This window comes from Amblyomma americanum, chromosome 4 (assembly GCF_052857255.1).
Source record: "Amblyomma americanum isolate KBUSLIRL-KWMA chromosome 4, ASM5285725v1, whole genome shotgun sequence".
Lineage (NCBI taxonomy): Eukaryota > Metazoa > Arthropoda > Arachnida > Ixodida > Ixodidae > Amblyomma > Amblyomma americanum.
In genome coordinates this window covers 194,752,607-194,772,339 of record NC_135500.1, presented here as the reverse complement: position 1 = coordinate 194,772,339, position 19,733 = coordinate 194,752,607, and the positions used below count along the sequence as shown (strand labels likewise).

General features: G+C 44.0%; 1 protein-coding gene across 1 annotated transcript in view; it reads left to right on the top strand.

Moving 5' to 3' along the window:
• The first annotated feature begins 2,354 nt into the window (after positions 1 to 2,354).
• Positions 2,355 to 19,733, top strand: part of LOC144128951 (xylosyl- and glucuronyltransferase LARGE2s-like) — a 32,190-nt gene continuing 14,811 nt past the window's right edge. Inside the window, exons 1-14 of the mRNA XM_077662780.1 lie at positions 2,355 to 2,626; positions 7,706 to 7,920; positions 8,845 to 8,947; positions 9,146 to 9,444; positions 10,403 to 10,533; positions 10,944 to 11,027; positions 11,367 to 11,444; positions 12,437 to 12,568; positions 13,258 to 13,353; positions 14,266 to 14,475; positions 16,713 to 16,814; positions 17,884 to 17,971; positions 18,542 to 18,666; positions 19,364 to 19,519. Coding sequence (XP_077518906.1) covers positions 7,824 to 7,920; positions 8,845 to 8,947; positions 9,146 to 9,444; positions 10,403 to 10,533; positions 10,944 to 11,027; positions 11,367 to 11,444; positions 12,437 to 12,568; positions 13,258 to 13,353; positions 14,266 to 14,475; positions 16,713 to 16,814; positions 17,884 to 17,971; positions 18,542 to 18,666; positions 19,364 to 19,519 — 1,701 coding nt within the window. The 5' untranslated portion in view covers positions 2,355 to 2,626; positions 7,706 to 7,823. The remainder of the gene's footprint in view (positions 2,627 to 7,705; positions 7,921 to 8,844; positions 8,948 to 9,145; positions 9,445 to 10,402; positions 10,534 to 10,943; positions 11,028 to 11,366; positions 11,445 to 12,436; positions 12,569 to 13,257; positions 13,354 to 14,265; positions 14,476 to 16,712; positions 16,815 to 17,883; positions 17,972 to 18,541; positions 18,667 to 19,363; positions 19,520 to 19,733) is intronic.

The window sequence follows — 19,733 nt, the reverse complement described above, 5'->3', positions numbered from 1 at the left end:
CTACTCAGCTCGCCTATAGATCATGCGCATAAACTCCGCCCGATTTCCTCTGTAACGGCGCCGCCTTCAATTACCTTTCGCGCTCGGGGACGGGTTGGCTGCACGGCCTTGGCTTGTGAAAGCGTGTGACGAGGTTAACGTGGGGTGTGCTTGAGGGTGGCCATCAGTCTCTAGCAGTCATTTTTGCTCATCGCTGTCGACCGATGCAGTCGATCTAGCTAAAGCCTATCGGCGGCCCTCGACTGGCGGCCTTCGTTTGCTTTGCGGCCGATTGCGTTGCGGAATCCATTTGTACATTAATTATAGTGAGATTATTCTATTTAAAGGGAGCTGGTAACATGACTAGACATCTTATGAAAGGCATGGGCTAGTTTCAAGGCATCATCCGCTGCGGCTTCGGTGCGAAGCAGGTTACAGGCCTCGCGAGCGAGCGGTGCGTGCCAGCACGTCACTGAAAGAAACGCGTCACCAGCGTGTGTGCAATGCATTCTTCCTTCTACAGGTTACAGATAAGCTTATCTATTTTCGTTTTGATATATCGAATTCGAGTTCGATATATCCAGGTTCGACTGTGCACGGGTGGCGACAGCTGATAGGATGCTTCGGCTCCTCTTGACCTCTTCTTTATCGACCGTTTTCCCATCTCCTCATCTTCCCTATCATGGAGTTGCTACAGGCCTCATAGCAAGTGTCCAGTGCCTTTCCGCAGATACTTTACTCTGCTGGGTTAAAGAAACCAACATTCATTCAATCATTCGGCTCGTACTAGGCTCGAACACGGGGGTTTGAGACTTTCGCCCGTGTTACCGCTTCTTCGCTCGAAGTACACAATTCCGATGTGTCTTGCTCGCCCCCCTCGTATTGTGGTGGAGTACGTACTCGCCCCGGCAGGCCTGTCAGTCCGCTCGTCGGCGCTGTACCAAATAAATTTGAAGAACTAATGCTTTTGCCGTGGCAGTGAGGCAGGGTCGCAAAAAATTTAAAAAAAATGAACATTCTACTCGCGGGTAAAAAAGGACTGGCATAACATTTCCTACGGATTACGGACGGGTCCTTTGCAGGGTGAGGTGCAGCACTGCGGGTTTCTGCCGGGTATATATGGCCGGCGCTCGATATCCAGTACGTGCCGTTGCGCCTTAGAGGTCGGTGCAGAATCGCAGGCGGCCAAAATGCTGGCGCACAGCTTACCATTCACTTACGAACAGATCGAGGTAACATATTACGAAACGGCGCGTTTACCAAGCATTAGTGTGAAAGCACTGAGCGAAAGCACATTTCTGCTGGCCTATGTCGCGTACGAGCCGCCTGCCGCCGTCGCTTGCATTCGGTTCCGCCGCGGTGGCTCAGTGGTTAAGGCGCTCGACTACTGATCCGGAGTTCCCGGGTTTGAACCCGACCGCGGCGGCTGCGTTTTTATGGAGGAAAAACGCTAAGGCGCCCGTGTGCTGTGCGATGTCAGTGCACGTTAAAGATCCCCAGGTGGTCGAAATTATTCCGGAGCCCTCCACTACGGCACCTCTTCTTCCTTTCTTCTTTCACTCCCTCCTTTATCCCTTCCCTTACGGCGCGGTTCAGGCGTCCAACGATATATGAGACAGATACTGCGCCATTTCCTTTCCCCCAAAACCAATTATTATCCCCTAACGACGTTGCGAGCGACAGCAGTGGGGCGTGGAGACACGGGACTGTGGAAGTATTGAGAGTGCGGGATGTGTGTTTCACTGCGTGTGAACATAAATAACGCGGGCAACGTATACAAAAGAATCCCCTTACGAGATGATCCGCCTTCGCCGCATCGACTTAGTGGTAGTCACAGATGTTAAAACGAGCGAACTTCTCTTATCCTTATTGCCAGATGCATGACAGATTTCACCACCTTAAATGTCTCGAATCTAGCGTGCAACTTGACAGCAGCGGCCGATTAAATAGACCTCTCCCAGCGGGAAAATTTACGTAGTAAAACAGCGCTGAATCCCACTTTTTCAACGATAGAAGTCCAAGAAATACTTGTTTAAAATGGGACCAACCACCCCGCCCCCTCCAGGAGTGATCTTTAATTCTGTCCCTGTAACTTAATTGCAAGCAGCATGATGTGCATGCGTTGTACGTGACTTCAGCCATGGACTTGCAGCGTTCTCGAGAGCTTTCCATATTACGGCTTTTGTGATTAGAAAAGAGCGGCCGAAAAAAAAAGCCTTTTTCAGTGCATCAGATGTGTGTCAAATCTAAACACGGTACATATATATGAAAGTAAGGGTACAGCAAAGTAAATGGCCAGTACGATATCAGAAAGTAGTTTGAAACTCGCGCCAAGTCCTGCTGTCTCGTCCGGTCCGGTCCCTCCTAGGGAGCTTGTCGGTCGGGCCACCAACCCCTCCGCCCACACAGTGAGATCGGACTACTTCCGTTCGGTTTTCGCTTTTACATTTTTCGGAGTTACCGAGTTTCGGTCCGCCTGCTGATTGGAACAATTTCGGAGGTCCCGTTATTTCCGTTGTTTCACTCTCCTTCGGGAGTGTGTACGGTGGTGTCATGCCGAGTGCCAGAGATCGTGGAGTGCCGACATGACTCGCGCCTCGTGAAGCCCAGCCAACCAACGCTCCCATTGCTTCGTTTAAAGCTGCAGGTATTTGTAGCCCACCGCTCTCGCGCGCGATCCCCTCTGGCTGCTTAGGCTTAATATATTCCAAGAAACACCTTCGCGGCACTCGAGTGGGTTCCGAACGAATGCACACGACGGAACCCCTTTGCGTGCGGCCGAGCACGCAAGTGTTTTCGTGCGGCTGCAAGCGCGGAAGGAGGAGCTGTTTGATCTCATCCTCAGCTGTGCGTGGGCGCGCGCGCGGCTCCCTGTAGCCTGTATTGTTCTACATGCATCCCGGGATGTGTATTTCCGTGTCGTTCTGTTTCAGCGATAAGATAGCGTCAGCATGCAAAGTGCGAGCTGGTTGCATGACCGAGTGCAATACCGGAGTTGTCGAAGCGTATCAGCTGGACGCACCCAGTGATCCTTTGTACTCCATATCGCTGCCCAGAATCAAGAACTAATTGTTATTTCTCATACTTGACATTGTTTAACTTACGCCTACCAATTATCGTGTTAATGATTCGCCCCTTACTGAACACTGTTAGCGCTCGATGGTGGCACGTGTTTTAAAGTGTAACAACAGATGGTCTGAAACAAATCTGTTATATGTTATGTTTGTCATTTCATCGCGAACGGCGTTTAGTCGAAATACACATGGATTGCTATAATAGAACTTATTCTGTCAGCCTTAGGCATTCGGCGGTGAATTCGGCAGCCGTGCTGGTGATTGGAAGGTGCATGCTACACTTGGCCAGGCAGCTGTGAGGAGAGCAAGTGAAAATTGCTGAAGTGCCCGTATGCGATATTTTAGTCACCGTTGGAAGCAGATGACGGATGCGATAGAAATATGAATGCTGTTTTTTTCCCCTTAAGGAAATACGGGTGGTGTTTTGTGCAGCGTTGACAAGCAAAGCTGGGGACAACAGGAAAGAGGGCATTGTAAAACTGCTTCCCATTGCAGTGTAATTTGAAGCCCAAGCTGATCATTTTTCGCGCCGTCCATGACACTTCAGAGTGTTCCAGGAGAAGGGAATGATTCGGGAAATCGAGTTATTGATCAGCTAACCAAAGGAGCTTTGTTATAGACTTGCAAGGCTATTTCATTGATAGGCTTCACTTTCCTTGATTAAAAGCTTTCTGAAAATATGTGTAAGATGACAAAAATGAAGGCTACAAATCTCCATAGTGCTGCTTCTTGTGAGCTAGAGCTGCAGCTTCAGACAATGAAGTAGGAAAAAAGGGACCCACTTAGCGATTATCCACAAAATAAAAAGTATGTCGGCTGCTGACTTAGTTTTGAATATGTTGTAAGCTTGTTCTTACTGTTGTGAAGCACTCAATACCTCATATACTGCTTACTTGTGACAATGGCTTTTTAGATTTATGGCATCAGAGCTGTTGGCCTTTCTTGCTGAAAACTGTGAGTGCAATTGAGTCTGAGTTACCAACATCTGCCAGTGGTATACTACCTGTAGAAGGTTCCACTTCTCAGCTATGTCTGTTGTTCGCATGATTTATGGAGGGTTGGTCTCATAACTTTCATGTGGAGTAGTGCGCCAGGCTTGCAGATTCTGTGGACGCCTTATTTCTTCTTGCTGTGAACATTGCAGTTGCATGCTACTGCCAGCTTCCTTTCATTATGGTGTCACATGGCAGTGACGATAGGCATGGATATCAGTGTCAACAACTGACGGGCAGGCTGACGTAAAACTCAAACTGTTTATTGGTGCAGCTTGTAGCAACAGAGAACAGAAAACAATGTAGCAGTGGCATTAGCAACAGTTGCATTTGGCATTTGTCACAATCAGAATGGCCGGGTCAATCGGCTATACTCTCTTCTAGTATGACTCAGAACTTGGAGTATTCTGGATAATAGGAGCACATCCTCGTGAGAAGCCCTAAACAATGCAAAATCACTGCCATGTGATTGCAGATATTTATCTACAATCTAATAGCGTCTAACAGTGATATACAGGGTAACTTGCTTTTCACAGCAAACAAAAGAATGATAAGGCTGAGTGCTAGAAGGAATTGGCATTGCTTCAGCCATTTGGAAAGGTGGCAGGAACGGATCGTTTGCATGTGACTGTCTGTCTTCATGCTGAGAATCGGCAGGGAAATGAAAAAGACTGAAGATACTAGTATGCTGACTTCGCACTGTCTTATTACTGCATACTTCAGTGTATTTATATGCCAGAATAAACAGCATGGCAGCAGTAAACCAACCCCAAGTCAGCACTGTGCTGACTCTTTCTTTTCACTTTTCTCTTTTTTTTCAGTATCATTTTCTGGCATGAATCCTCCATAATGACCAGTTGACTTTTGTGTGTTATGGTGTTTTTATTCGTTGAGAAGGAGAGAGAGAAATAAAACATGTTTACTGACTCCTTTATAAGTATAAATTCCGCTTCATGGGAGCAACAAAGGGCAAATGAAAAGTGAGGCAGCAAAAAAAAAAATCTGTGAAAGAAATGTGTTCATGGATTCCAGGACTATCCAAGCACTAAATGTAACAATACATTCGTGCTTCTACCAGTGCAAAGAAGTTGCCAAAAGTCGTAAATGTAACTGATTTAGGTGGCATTGCAAGCTTTCACCAAATGCAGATTAAATGTAGGTTTGACGATGTCAGCAAGGAGGCAATCCCGGCCCCGATAGAATGCAAAAAGAAAAGCTAATGGGTAAAAACAGAAATATAAGTAGGTACTTCTTTATTAAACTCCATCCAATAGTTACACCAAGATGGCTGCAAGTATGTTGCTTTGTGCACTAAATTTCTGAAAGATGTCTCTCAGAAACCTAACTTTAGAAAGCTTTCATTAGGTAGTTGTATACGACTTCTGCACAGTTCTGGAGAATTCAAGAATTTGTTGAACTTTGGTGTGATACAAAAGTGTTTTTACGTTTCTGGCAACACTGAAAATTTCCCCTAATAAAGCTCGGGCCAAGACGGGTTGTTTTCAAGATTATAGATGCCACATGCTAGTTCCAGCTCATTTCAAAACGAATGTAATAGTGAAGTGTTCTGCTTCGATCCACTCCCTGTGTGACTGCTATTATCATTATTATTATCATCTATTTTATTCTTCTGTAGAGTGTACTTATGTTCATTTTACTGCAGACAATGCAATTTCACCAAACACAATCATTGTATAACAGCAATAGAGAGAGCAGTTCAACAGGAAGCAAACAAAAACAGCAAAGTAACTAGAAAATTGGTGACTAGTAACAACAATTTAATTTGTTGATGAAGTGACCACAAAAAAACTGCCCAACTTTTGTAGAGTTTCACTTATTAGTGATACTTTGATATAATTGGTTCCATCTGTGAAATAGCCTTAGGTAGGAAGAATTGATTACTCAAACTAAAATGTGGTGTAAACATTGACAACTGTTTAAATTAGGCAGGAAATGAGAGTCACCCTTAACGTGAGATGCACTAGTACTCTTATCACCTGCAACAACGTTGCTCCTGTTTTTAGTATTGGAGGAAGGAGACATTGGAGTAGTGGAGTCTTCTTGTACAGTGCAAGTAAATAATTGAGATGCAATTACTGTGCAAGATTTCACAACGAAGTTAATGATACCCTCAGGGCATAGAGGAGGAAAAGACAGGAGAGGCCCCATGTATCATCCCAGATTCATACAAGAGGTATGAATCTTGGAAATGGTGTATGAAACGCTGTAACTGTTGGTAAGGGGCCGCATGGCAGCCTGCATGCAGGGGCCGATGGTGCTGTAGGCAGCGGAGAGGCATGGGAGATGAGGAATATGTCTCACGTAGATAGATGGTGCAATCGCATCTTTCAGTCGCTGGGTGGGTTCACAAACAAGTATGTCACAGCCTCTCCCCTGATTTTTCTGTCCTTCGTGTATCAGGATTGGATGCAGTACTTTCAGATGGATGCCTGAAGGCTCATTCGCGCTTGCGAGTCACAAAGTGCTTGCGACTAATTGTCACTTGTAGTCAGGGAGCAACTTGGCAGTACCGACATTCGCATTAGCAAGAGCAACCTGCGAGATACCTTCTCGAAGGGTCCTTGTAGTATCTGTTGGTAGATTCAAGCACGTCTGTTTTCTGCATTGTCGGGACCCAGTGGCCCGACAACAATGCAATACACCACTACAACAGTCTCGTTTGGAACGAGAGTTGTCAGTCTCGACTGTTGCTGGCAACGCGAAACTGGATGTGGGGCACGCTTCTGTTACTTCTAAGGTGCCATTGATTGGTTTAGCTATTTACAACTCACATTCACAAGGCTAGAAAATTGAGCAGCATGTGCGACTGTAGCTTTTCAACAAGTGCAACCATTTGCAACTGCCACTTTTTGACTGAAACAGTTGTGCAACCTCTGTGACTCGCAAATATGAATGGGCCTTAAGCCAGTACAAGCAAGCCTGGCACGCTTAAAATTGAGACCACATAGCAAGAACACATTGGCCTCGGAAACAACAGCCTGGGCAGGCTGAACTAAGATGTTGCGAATTTCTTATAGTGAGCTACCTTGCAGTGACTTTACACAAATGGAAGGCCATGCCAAAAATGATGGTAGCCTGTCTTTAGGCATGGTGTCAAGTCTCTAGGTTTTAGAGATAACTGGGTCTTGCCTTGGCATGATAGGTAAAAAGACAGAACAAAATTAGTTTTTTTTATTGATGTCATTAAAGATAGCAATATAGTTATGTGTAAGGTGAGGAATTTTGTTGTCAGCTTTGCAGCTTAGCTTTGCAAGTGCACAAATAAGTTTTTTACGATTGTTTCTTGTTTGTCTTTAAAGATGGGAAGAACTGGAATTTTGCACTTTTAATTTTGTTAGAAATCGCTTAATCGAAATGGTAGAGCCCTAGAAATAACACAAAGCCCATGCTCTACAACTCATCAGCCAGCATGGCCTTGATGTGCTTGATGAGGAGTTACCTGGCATGAGTTGGCTGCTCGGAATACCGACTGACCCACTTCTCTCAGCTACCATGTCAGAAAATTATTGTAATGCATGCCTGACAGTTAGAGTTACCTTGTAGCAGTCCTCTCGAGTTGAAAACAGAACGACACTAGTGATGAGTGCACAGCTTGTTTGTATTCTATTTTGACATTTTTTCTCTGTTGTGTACATGCAGGGCGGAACGATAGGCTCCTTGGCCGAGACAGGGGCCATGGCGGCCATGTTGTGGAGGGGTGTGCGCTGCCCACTGCTGCCGGGCAGCTGGCCTCAGAGCTAGGCCCCCAAGGGTGGCCATGCGCAGGCACCGCCAGGCAGCTCTGCTGACCCTGGTGGTGGTTGTTGTGGGCGTGCCGGCATTGCTGCTGTTATACCTCGATGGGAGAGACCAAGGTGTGTCCAAATGCTTTGCTCATGGAAGTTGCTACTTTATGCAGCGCATCTAGGAATTGAGGTTCCAGCTCACTTCATGTAATCTCCATCTAACCCAAACCCAAGGTTTTGTCTGTGGTTATGCCTTTGCTTTAGTTAATGGCACCTGACATAGTGTGCCAGCACAAAACATGTGATCACTGTTTTTTATCTTTTATTGCAGAAGAAAGACTGATATGCTTTGTTGGCACTTCAGCTGTCTGTGATCTCCACTTGTTTGCGTTGCTATCTCTGTTACAAGAGCACTTCATCATGTCATGAAAAATATTTTCTCAAAACCTTTCTTGCGATATCATTGCAAGGCGGCTGCACACAGCACTGAACTGCTGCTTCACAGGAATAGTTGTACAAGGGCTCTATCTTTGGTAGATGGCATTGCCACTGGCATAGTGCACACGCTGCTAAGAATACATTTTTCCGAACAGATTTGATTACTTTGCATGCCGGGCACATTTCTTGAAATTTAATGGTGCACTGTGTAAATTGCATACTGAAAATTAACCTACACATATCTATACCAGGCTGCATAGAAAGGCATCGATGGAATTAAATCTTTTTGTTAATATTGTGTTCCATGAACTTTTGACTATGGATATGTTTACAATTCTTGAGTGAAAACTCCCGCCTTCCAGCAAGACTGTTACTTATATGTCTAAGAGTGGGCTCTCTTGATAATGTGCCTTGTGTGGTTATGTGATCTAGGCGAGACTAGCCCGTATGTGAGTCTTGGAAGTGGCTGAGCTCGCAAGGTTAGGGATGGGCGCGTGGTACAATGGTTGCTGCCGCCCCTTCTCATTGGCGGAAGGCGAAAAATTTTCAGGCATTTTTTTACTTTATTATTCTGGGCTATAGCATTCAGTGCTCTCTTTTTCTGTGCTGCTGCAGCGTCTGAGGAAAATCTGCTCGGGTTCACCAAGAGGGAGGCAGTCCTTGCTGACCGGGTCCGAGAAGTTGAGCAACAGAATCAGCTGCTGCGAAGACAACTCAGGTTTGGGAAGTTTTGTTTCAGCACCTCTACCGGAGGTAACTAGGCCAGTCATATTAAACAGAGCAAAAAATTGAGGTAAAAACAGGAGCTTGTAATACTTTTTTTTTTGTTTTCCAACCGAACAACCTTGAGTGGAATCCCTGCAATGTGCAGCTTTCAGGAAGCAACACACCTGATCAGATGAAATCCTCCTTGCAGCCTGTCACGGCAGCAGCTGATGCAGCTGATGCAGCGCGAGGGACGCAATGGCTCTGACGTCAACCTGCTTCCCTGCCCCTCGGCTTCTGGCGGTGGAAACCAGCTTCCCGAGGTGCCCAAGTGCGAAGTGCTCCAGGTGGCCATTGTGTGTGCAGGCTATAATGCTTCCCGTTCGGTGGTCACATTGGTCAAGAGCATCCTCTTCTACCGCAAGAACCCGCTGCACTTCCACTTTGTCTCAGACGCTGTGGCCCACTTGGTGCTCCAGACTCTCTTCCGGACATGGAACATGCCAGCAGGTTTGTTTGGGTAGCCTGCTTTTCAGAATGCTACAGTTCACCTGAACACAGTGCCATCTAAAGCCACAATGAAGCCACTGTCGTCTAGTTTTTGTTCTTAAGTAAAATTCAATTGTTTGGCTCACTGGGGCTCTGCTGGCATCCGTTCGACAGTAGAAGAAGACATATTTATTGCTGAGAATTTTGGAGTGGAAAGTGAAATACTTTTTTCTGCCACCCGACTGAAACTTGTGATATTGATGATGACATCGAGAGAATTATGGACTTCATAGTTGCTACAAGAAGTGGATGACAGCTTGAGAGGTCCGCAAACAAAAAGTATTTGATGTCATTGCAGTTTGCTTGTGAAAGCATTCTATGGCAGTGACACTGGTATTTCATTTTTCAACCTTTTCTAGATTACAAGAGGTCTCAGTGAAGGTAGCTTCTTTGTCACTAAAATGCAAAATCAGTTAATATAGGCTAACTTAAGTCTTGCTGAGGGCCCCTATAGCTGTAGACATTGTACTAACTTGCTACTTTGATTCTGTCTGGCGAAGTCTGATAAAAGAACAGCAGCAGGCATGTGGCAGCGAGGAGAGGCAGAGGAGAGCAGCACATCTTGAGGGGCTGCTTATTGATTTGAAACTGCCTTTGAAATGTGGATGGCTGATGCGGATGAAATGATGTATTCTTCTTCACCGAACTCCTTTTCCCTAGGGCCAGACATGCATCTGCCCCCTCCTCTTGAAAATACAACCCGGTTAGGCATGCAACCAGGACCGAATAAATTAGCATGCTTGGCTAGCAGGAATAGTTTGTTGAGCTATTTCTGAATGCGGATGCAAAATTTTGAACATTGAATTAATTAAGTAGTTCAATTTCTGACAGTCAAGTATTATTTGAATGGACCTGAAAACTTCAGTATACTAGAAAAGGTGCTGTTCGTGTAGTTTATGCATGCAAACTGCTTCTGCAGTGGAGGTAAGCTTTTACCTGGCTGACAACCTCCAAGGAGAAGTGTCGTGGATACCAAACAAGCACTACTCGGGGGTGTACGGGCTGATGAAGCTGGTTCTACCCAAGGCTCTCCCAGATACTCTTGACAAGGCAAGTACTGGTGGCCTTCTAAAAGAGATGGCAGCTGATTTGCGTGGTTAGGCTCACTCACCACAGTCGCCATCTTCAGGATACTAAACAGCATATATGTCCACAGGTCCAAACATTCACCTTAAATTTTTTATAGCATTTTTAATACCAGCATTGTGGAACTGGGTACTCTGGACTCGTAGCTTTTCATTGCATTAAAAAAGAAAGAAAAGCTAGTGTCTTTGTAAAGCAGCTTTTGTTCCCTTTAAATCACCTTGCTTCTCACCAGCTGTGCCAGCTGCCATTTATTTGAAGGAACACAGTGCACACTGCTTGCTGCTTGTGAGGCTCAAAATGAGTGGCATACATGTGCACATGTAGCACTCTTAGTGTTGTACTGGTCACACACTGACTTTTTTTTTTAATTGCAGGTGATAGTACTGGACACGGACATCACCTTTGCATCAGATATTGCTGAGCTGTGGAGAATATTTCACAAATTCACATCTAAGCAGGTAAGGGTAGTGAGACCTTTATTTACAGGAACTAGTGGCTGGATTGCAGTATGCAGTGCATTAGAGCTGGAGACAAAAAGCTTTGAGCACTGCAGCGACCTTCCTCCTTGAGTTGCTTTTCACGGTTATATTGCCTGCTTGCTTTGTAAACTTTGTGCATCTGTTTCTGCATTTTGGCATACAGTGGATTATAAAGATTGCTATTCAATACAGTACCCCAGACAAGTATTGGATGTTAAAGGATTGTCAGTTGAGCACTTAGCTTGTTCGGCTCTCTTTCTGTATAATTGCTCACTGTATATTTATTACAGTTTCATGTTTTTCTGACCCTTTTTCTAGGCTATTGGCCTCGTAGAGAATCAAAGTGACTGGTACTTAGGGAAACTGTGGAAAAATCATAGGCCATGGCCTGCACTTGTAAGTGGACTGCTTCAGCTTTTATTGCTTGCTATTCCTGTGTGCATTTGAAGCAAGCATTGAAATGCAACTGCCTGTAGTATGATGCATTCAAAAAGAATTCCCTTACCACCGGAGAACCTTGTTGTTTCAGCTCTGCTTACTGAGTGGACTCCCATTAATTTAAACTTGCATAGTTTGAGCAGGTGGTATATCTGATGATACTTCAGTCCCCTGATTGTAAAATACATTAAATAAATTGCCCTTAATTTGAACTTCGTATGATTCAAACAAATTTTCGGGCCTCTTCAAGTACAAATTATTATCGAGAATCAGTCATATGAAAAAATTTGTCTTTAGTAAACAAAAGCATCAGTCCTGGTGGAATTATTTGTTGATTGGCTAGTGAATATCAAATCAATTTTTTCAGCAAAAGTAGGGCTTTAGGGTGGCTCTGCTTTAAAATAAAAATAAAAATATTATTAACATTAATGTTGCCCCCACTTATTAACTGAAGCAGGTTTTTAATTGCATTTGAAGGTTCATCTTTAGTCAACACATTCTTTATTGAAGACTAACTAGTTTACTAATTCTTGCATTGCTTCGCTATGAACTGATTCGTACAGCCTTTTTCAGAAGTTTAGAGTCCAGGGAGTTTGCTTCTAAGCCATGTAATGGGGCTGCTGTAGCATTTGTGGAAGTGCTACCCATCGGACAGGTCATAAAAAGATCTTCGTGCCTTTAGAAGATTTGGAATGCTACGGATGCACAAGCCTTACGGTGTGACTCAGAAGCAAACCCCATGGTCTCTAAACTTATGACAAAGAGTGTACATCGTTTTTGCCCATATTTGTTATTTCGTCCCGAAAGGAACTACAGTAGCAGACCTGTCTACGATTGATTCTTGTTACCTGGAAATGTCTGTAATAATTATTACTCAGACCTCTTATTTTGTTTGGGTGTGTGTGTTTTTGTGGCGTAGAAAAACAAATTGAGCTCTTCCTATTACATAGGGCCGAGGCTTCAACACGGGTGTCATTCTGCTCCGACTGCAAAAGCTACGTGAACGTAACTGGATGCAGATGTGGAAGCTGATTGCTGAGAAGGAACTCATAAGCATGTGGTTCACTTCGTTGGCAGATCAGGTGAGTGCTGGCTCATACATAACCTTTGGGTAGTTTGCAAAATATTCCTGGTCATGTGCCACCTTACTGTTCCTAATTTCGATTGGTTCATAAAGGTGGCTGTGTTGATCACTTCAGTGATGCAAGAAACTACTTATTGGATAAGCTTGTGGTTCATTAATATTATTTGCTGGGGTATAATTTATCTGTTTGTCCTACATTTAGTGTGCGGGCTAGAACACATTTTTCTTGTTTCTTTTTTTTTTAGTCCCAATATAATCTGTGTCTGCCCTACCCGAGTTAGGGCCCGGTTGAATTCAAGCCTTAGCTTCTATTCCTTACGCAAAAAAATTCCCAACTACTTATGTCAGTGACATTTATTCATACTGTTCGGTGTCTCTTTCTCTCCTCTTACTGCTTTAGCTTATGTCAGTTAAGCTTCATGTGCTAGTTTTTGTCTGTAGCTTCATTTACTCATAACAGTTAGCTCACAATGTACATTAATTTACTTTAGCTTCTGTTTAAATTCCTAAATAGTGCTTTTGTCACAATTTATGTGTGCGTCTTTACTGTTAGAAAACATTAGGAATTGCAGAAGGATGCAAACAGCAGTATTCAAATGACACTATCTGTACTCAGAATTTTGCTCCTGTATTTCACAAGTTGTGTTACTCTCTGTAAGATATTGCTTGCTTTTTTCTTTCATGCAGGACATCTTTAATGCTATGCTCAAGCAGCACACAGACCTCCTATTTCGTCTGCCATGCCAGTGGAATGTGCAGCTGAGTGATAATACACTAAGCGAGGCAAGTATTTCTTTCTCTTTTAAACAGTCGTGAAATTTTTGGCTGCGGATGTTTAAAGTGGCAGGTACAGTAAGCTGTGCTTCTTAACCTGCTGTTTCAACTGTAGGATAGTCAGTCAAAGGGACGTACAATCAACATTACCAACAGTGGGTCCTTTGTCAAACATGTTGATTTGTTCTCGTTGTTTGTGCATTTTGGTTTAATTTTTTGTTAATCAGCGTTTCAGAGTTCCAGCCCATTTCATATTTTTTAAGCTTCCTTAGTGCATTTTATCATGGAGGTCTCTGTGCAGTATTAAAATTCTAGGGAGAGGCACAAGTTCGAAATCATGTTCATAAATCTTTGTCCATAGGCGTGCAAGTTGAAAAGGATAATTTTCTGTGAAATCACTTCCATAGAAAATACAAGTACAAGTCTATGTGGCCTAATTAAAATTTGTAAGACTATTATTGGAAGTTGGCACCAGCCATACCCACCAAAGCCAGTGCCAGCCACGACCAGAAATGTGTATACCAGCTCAATGCTGGTATGCACATTTCTCTGTTATTGTGTCTTTCGTGTCCTTGCTCCATATGTGGTATTAAGCTTTGTCACTGTGAACCAGCTTACTTGCACTTTGGCCACTGGCTTGCATGGCAATCTTACTCGATGTTCTCTGCAATTTAATGGTTTATATTTTCCTTTTTGTGTGCTCCTGCACCAAACCATGTTTGTATTATCCCTCTAGCACAGTACCCAGTGCAAAGTCTGTAAGGAATTGGAATGAGTAAGCAATAAATTCTAGTCCCTGCATGCTAAATCTACAGCTAGAAGATACCCCACATTGCGCAGATTTCTAGTTTAGCTTTATTTTTTAGCTTAAAACTCAGTGGACTTGCTAAAGGGAAGCTTCGTTTGCCATGTGGCATGCAGCTGTGCTACTCGGAGGTGCAGGAGCTGAAGATCATCCACTGGAACTCGCCCAAGAAGCTCAAAGTGAAGAACAAGCATGTGGAGTTTTTCCGCAACCTCTACCTTACGTTCCTTGAATACGATGGCAACCTGCTGCGACGCGAGCTTATTGGCTGCAACGGCACCACTTCCTCCTCGGCCGGCGTGCATGCCTCTCACGTGCAGGATGCTGTAAGTAAATGCCAATGGCAGCCTTCCGTGCCTTCATGGATTGCGCATTGTTTTTATTTGAGCAGTGCAGAACAGCAAGGGCTGAAATGACTGGACAGCACAACACAGGTCCTGTTGCCCATGTCCTCACTTTTTTGTGCTGCTCAAGTGTGAACGGTTTCCACCTCGTCCAGCTCTCAGTATTTTGCACATTATTGCTTAAAATGGTTTGAGCTGTTTAGACCAAGCGCTCTTGACTTAACAGTTGAGCAGTTTTGTAATCGGCACACAAATGAGCAAGTAAACTAGGTACGGGAACAGTTTTGTTATTTTAAAAATAGATGCATTGGTTTCCTTACAGGCGTTTATATTAATGGCAAATTATTGAGTTTTTATGACGAGTGAAAGGTTCCTGTTGAGCTCAGCTCACAGTTTGCATCATTTATCTAGCGACCATGCGAGAGGATTGGATTTCTTCCTTTTCAGTCCTATTATTGTTAGGGGTCAAGAAAAATGATGTCAAATCGAAACAGATGGTTCAGCCTGAAAGATTGAGACTATTCAGTGTGCAGAAATAAACCGTGGGCTTACGGGCTTTGACTTGCTGTAAGGCAAGCTTGAATTGAGCGACGTGCTTGCTCATTACCAACAGAGGAAACTGACACGATAGCATTAGTATCCATTTTTGGCACAAAATACATCAGGGCTTTGAACACAAGTGTGATTAGGAGAGTATGCAAAAATATTTACCTTATACAGTAAAATCTCGTTACTACGAACATCAGATTAACGAAATTTTCAGATTTACGAATTTTTTTTAAATCCCCGCCAAAATGCCTATACTTTCAATGTAAAAAACTTTCAGTACTACGAATTTCAAATTACCGAATATTTCAGAATAACGTATGTAATTTAATCTCGCATTCGTCGCAAGACGCTTCGTTATTACGAAGTTCCGTCGAAGTTCCGTACCAAATCCCTGAAGCTGACGCCTGTCATCATCATCCGAAGCAGCAGCTATGCGCTGGGGAACTCGTTGCAACGGATACAGCCCCAGCGGTATCGCCATCACGCGAGTGTCGCGTTGAATGAATATAGGCTAGGCGGCGCAAGCTGCCGCCCGATACAAAGGGTAAGGCCATTATCATCCATCCAGCGTGTGGTCACATACTGCGCAGAAGTCTTAAGCCTATTCAGCGCAGTGTCACCACGTCGACAGCGAACGTTAGGATGTGCAAAGTTATCGGCGCTGTGATTGTGTTGTGCATTAGCTTTGCTGACAATAAATTCTCCTGGCCCCCGCGTTAAAAAGAAGCGACGCCAGTTTTCGCTTAAAGAAAAAGCGGACATTCTGTCGCAGCTGCTGGAAAAAAGCAAGCGGACTTGTGCAGGGAGCTTGACATTACACCGTCAACAATGGCAACGATGCTCAAAGCTTAGATAAAACGCGTTGCAGTTACATGTCAGTTACGTGGCAGTTACAGCTCACATCAGTCGCCGCACTACAACGCAGGAATGCACGGCCGGCTCATGTTTTCCAACCAAAAACCAAACCACCTCTAGAGGGCGCTGCCTGCGCCTTCACCACGCATGCGCAGAAACTTTTCCGGAAATGGTCAATTATGTGGATAGCGACACCGCGGCGGCTACATCCGCGGAGCTCACCACCGAAGACATCGTGAATCAAGTGCGTGAGCAAGAAGAATGTAGTAGCAACGAAGACGATGCCGACACTGGATCAGCGCACGAAGAGGAAGAGATTGTTTCCGGCTTGGATGTCCTAGTTTTTCTAGAGAAGACCTGATCATTTCTCGGGCGCTGCAAAGATGTCCCCGATGACGTGCACAGGAAGGTCGAGGAAGTGGAGGCGGTCGTCCTGCAGCGCTTGTCGTCTACTCGCCAGAAGAAGATAACAGACTTCTTCAAGCAATAAATTGTAGTTAAACTGTGCCCAGCGTTATCGTTTATTATTTACTTACCAACACGTAAATCTGCTGCAAAGGTACGTAATTTTAGTTCTTGTGATGCATTACTGACATGAAAATAATGGTTTTTCAGTACTACGATATTTCAAAATAACGATTTAAATTCGGCGGTCCCGTGAAGTTCGTTGTACCGAGATTCTACTGTACATCGATGTACTCATAATGCTTACGACCTTGTGTGGCTTGCTGTTTTTGGCAGCAGAGTATTGTTAATGACAGTCTGAATTGCAAACAACTCTCGTGCAAAACTGACTGATCTGTGTCCTCTTGCAGCTGAATTTGTTAGATGAGGACGACCCCTGCTATGACTTTAGGAGAGCAAGGGTTGCCCAACATCGGACACACCTGTATTATATTGAATACGATTATGAGCCTGTGAGTATTTGCAATCCTTGCCTCATTTCTATCTCGGATATCTCAAGCGACGGGATGGACAGTTTTTTAACCCTTTGCGCTAAGATCTGATTTGAAAATTTTTCAAGTGATGGCAGTGTGGTATAATTTAGAGCAATCATCACGTGAGCTTGCTGTTACGGTATCATGGTCTATAGTTTTTGGAAGTTTAAACGTCCCAAAACGACTCGTGCTATGACGGGCACTGTAGTGAAGGGCTCCGGAAATTTCGACCACCTGGGGTTCATTTAACATGCACTGACATCGCACAGTACACGGGCCACTACAATTTCGTCTAAATTAAAATTCGACCCCTGCGGCCGGGACCGAACCCGCATCTTTCGGGTCAGCAGCCTAAGCGCCATAACCACTGAGCCACCGCGGTGGCTGTTACGGTATCATGTAACCAAACCAAATGAAGTGGCCTTCTATGAAAATCTTGGATATTCACTAATTGGTCTGGCCAAAAAATTGCATCTGAAAAAATGACATCGGATGAAAGGTACTGTCGCACTCAGTATGAACTGCAATGCACGAGCTGGGGCAGGAGCTCAGTTTAAGAAGCAGTGCGAGCCTAGTGGGGCTGAACATTGATTGATGCATTTAGCTGTCAGAAGAAAGAACAAAGCACGCTGAATGATTGTGCAAGGTGAATACTCTGTGTGAAGGCACACAATCTACTTATTATAAAGCGAAAATATCAGTTGGCTCACTTTGAGCGCGTTGCAAGTCATATTGCTATGTACTACATTATTTCTAAATTTTTTCCCTTTGGTTGTGTTTGCAAAGAACTGTTTCATTCTAATTGCTAAGGCATATTGCAGTTGCTCCATCATCAGTTGTGCAATAGTCGGGCTTTCAAATGGACATTTAGGAGTTACCATGAACAGTACTGAAGAGTGGGCCTTTTAAATGTGATAATTTCAAAATACCAATCCTTCCACATTAACGTTACTCCCTCTGAATACTGAACACTAGTGATTACAAAGACCAATAACCTTTGTTTCACAGTTGAAACTTGCATTATCGATATTTTATTTTTTCATTTCAGTCACCAGAGGGAAATGATGTCACGTTGGTTGCCCAGTTATCTATGGACAGGCTTCAGATGGTGGAAGCAGTGTGTAAGCACTGGGAGGGTAAGTTTGAAGTGCATTGGTTAGTTATGGAGCTTTTTTTTTTTCGTCTTCAAATTTCCTGGCACTCTGGTGTCATTGGCTCTGTGCACTCCCACAGTGATGCAGTGACCAGAGAGAGAACTCGTGCTACCGTAAATGGGGGAAGATGCATTCTCCGTAGTGTTGACCCCGTGATTGCACGGCCATTAGAATGCAAGCCAACTGCAGCGGGCCATGCTTATCCCACTGTCAGAGCCACACTGGTCATCCCCATACAGAGTGAAAACTTGTTTCCCAGGGCTGGAGTTGCTTATACCAGAATGGGTTTGTGGTACTGCAGTAATGCAGGCATCCTCTCTTGATATTTGATCGCATTTCAGATCAATTTCGCAACATGCACGCAATAAACAAAAATGTGCTTCATCTGAAATTCGTTTAAATATGTTTTCGAGGTCAAATTATTCTTGAAATGTTCTGGTTGATTCAAGAATTTCATGTTCGCATTTGCAGGAAATTTGTTGAAGTTGCCGTAGCTTTTTTTATGCATTGGTTTCACTCAGCAGTCCAAAAGAAAAACCTCATCTGTTGCAGGTCCCATAAGTTTGGCATTATATATGTCCGACTCTGAAGTTCAGCAGTTCCTGAGCTACACGCTTAGCTCGGAAATATTGCAAAGCCGCAAGAATGTTGGCTACCATGTTGTCTACAAAGATGGAGTAAGTTGCAACTCATTGAAGTTCTCTTTCAGCATTCTAGCGCGGTTTATGATTACATTAGTTGTGCATATTTTGAGTGAAATTCTAGTATATTGTAGTTTCTGGACAATCTAGTAAAAAATTTTTCTACTAAAATGTCCACACCTGGTATATAGTCTGCAGGGCTCATCTGCAGGTACATATGTTAATTGTATTAGTCCCCTAAAGTACACAGTGCAGTTAATGCTCTTGTCAGAAGGGTCGCGGTTGTTTTTCTGCTTCTAATGGTTTATTATTTTCATGCCTGTGGGGTGATACTCCGAGCAGTATATGCATTATGGAAGTCAGGTGCCAATGATTGACAACCTCTGTAATTTTTGTTTCAAAGACAAGTTAGGGAAGCAATGGCAATGTAAGTGCAATAAAAATTTGACCATAAAAAAGAAAAAAATGTTATTGTGGTGAGAATGATGTTAGATTAGACATGTTATGATGGGGAACTCTGAAAAAAGAAAAAGAGGAATACTACTATATAGTCTGCACGTGTAGGTGGTCAACAGAGAAAAGTTTAAATTTACTTGTAAATATGTGTAATCAGTAGATTGCATATCAGAAATTACAGCATCTGACCATGACAGGTACATTGGCTCCATTGGCGTCTTCTTGCTGGGACAAGCATTTCGTGAGGCGCAGTTCTTATTTTGGCCTCCTGTTCCAGACTTTCTACCCGGTGAACATGCTGCGTAACGTCGCCCTGCAGCAAGTGAACACGCCATTTGTGTTCCTGACTGACATTGATTTCCTGCCCATGCATGGTCTGTACGAGTACCTGAAGCGGTCCGTGTTCGCCCTGGGCCTTGAGTCTTCAAGAAAGGTGAGGGAGCCATGTGTGCCAAACTGCAAATGCGAGTGCTAGCTAGAGTGTAATGTGGCAGAGAGGACAAGGAAGAGGCCTCCTTCTTGTCTCCTATACCTGCACCATCATTTTAGAGACCTTACCTCATGTTCAGTCAGTGTAAATTGTTCCGCACCATAGGCTGCCTAACTGTGCACCAGGAAAGTGTACACATACAGTACTTTGAAGAGTT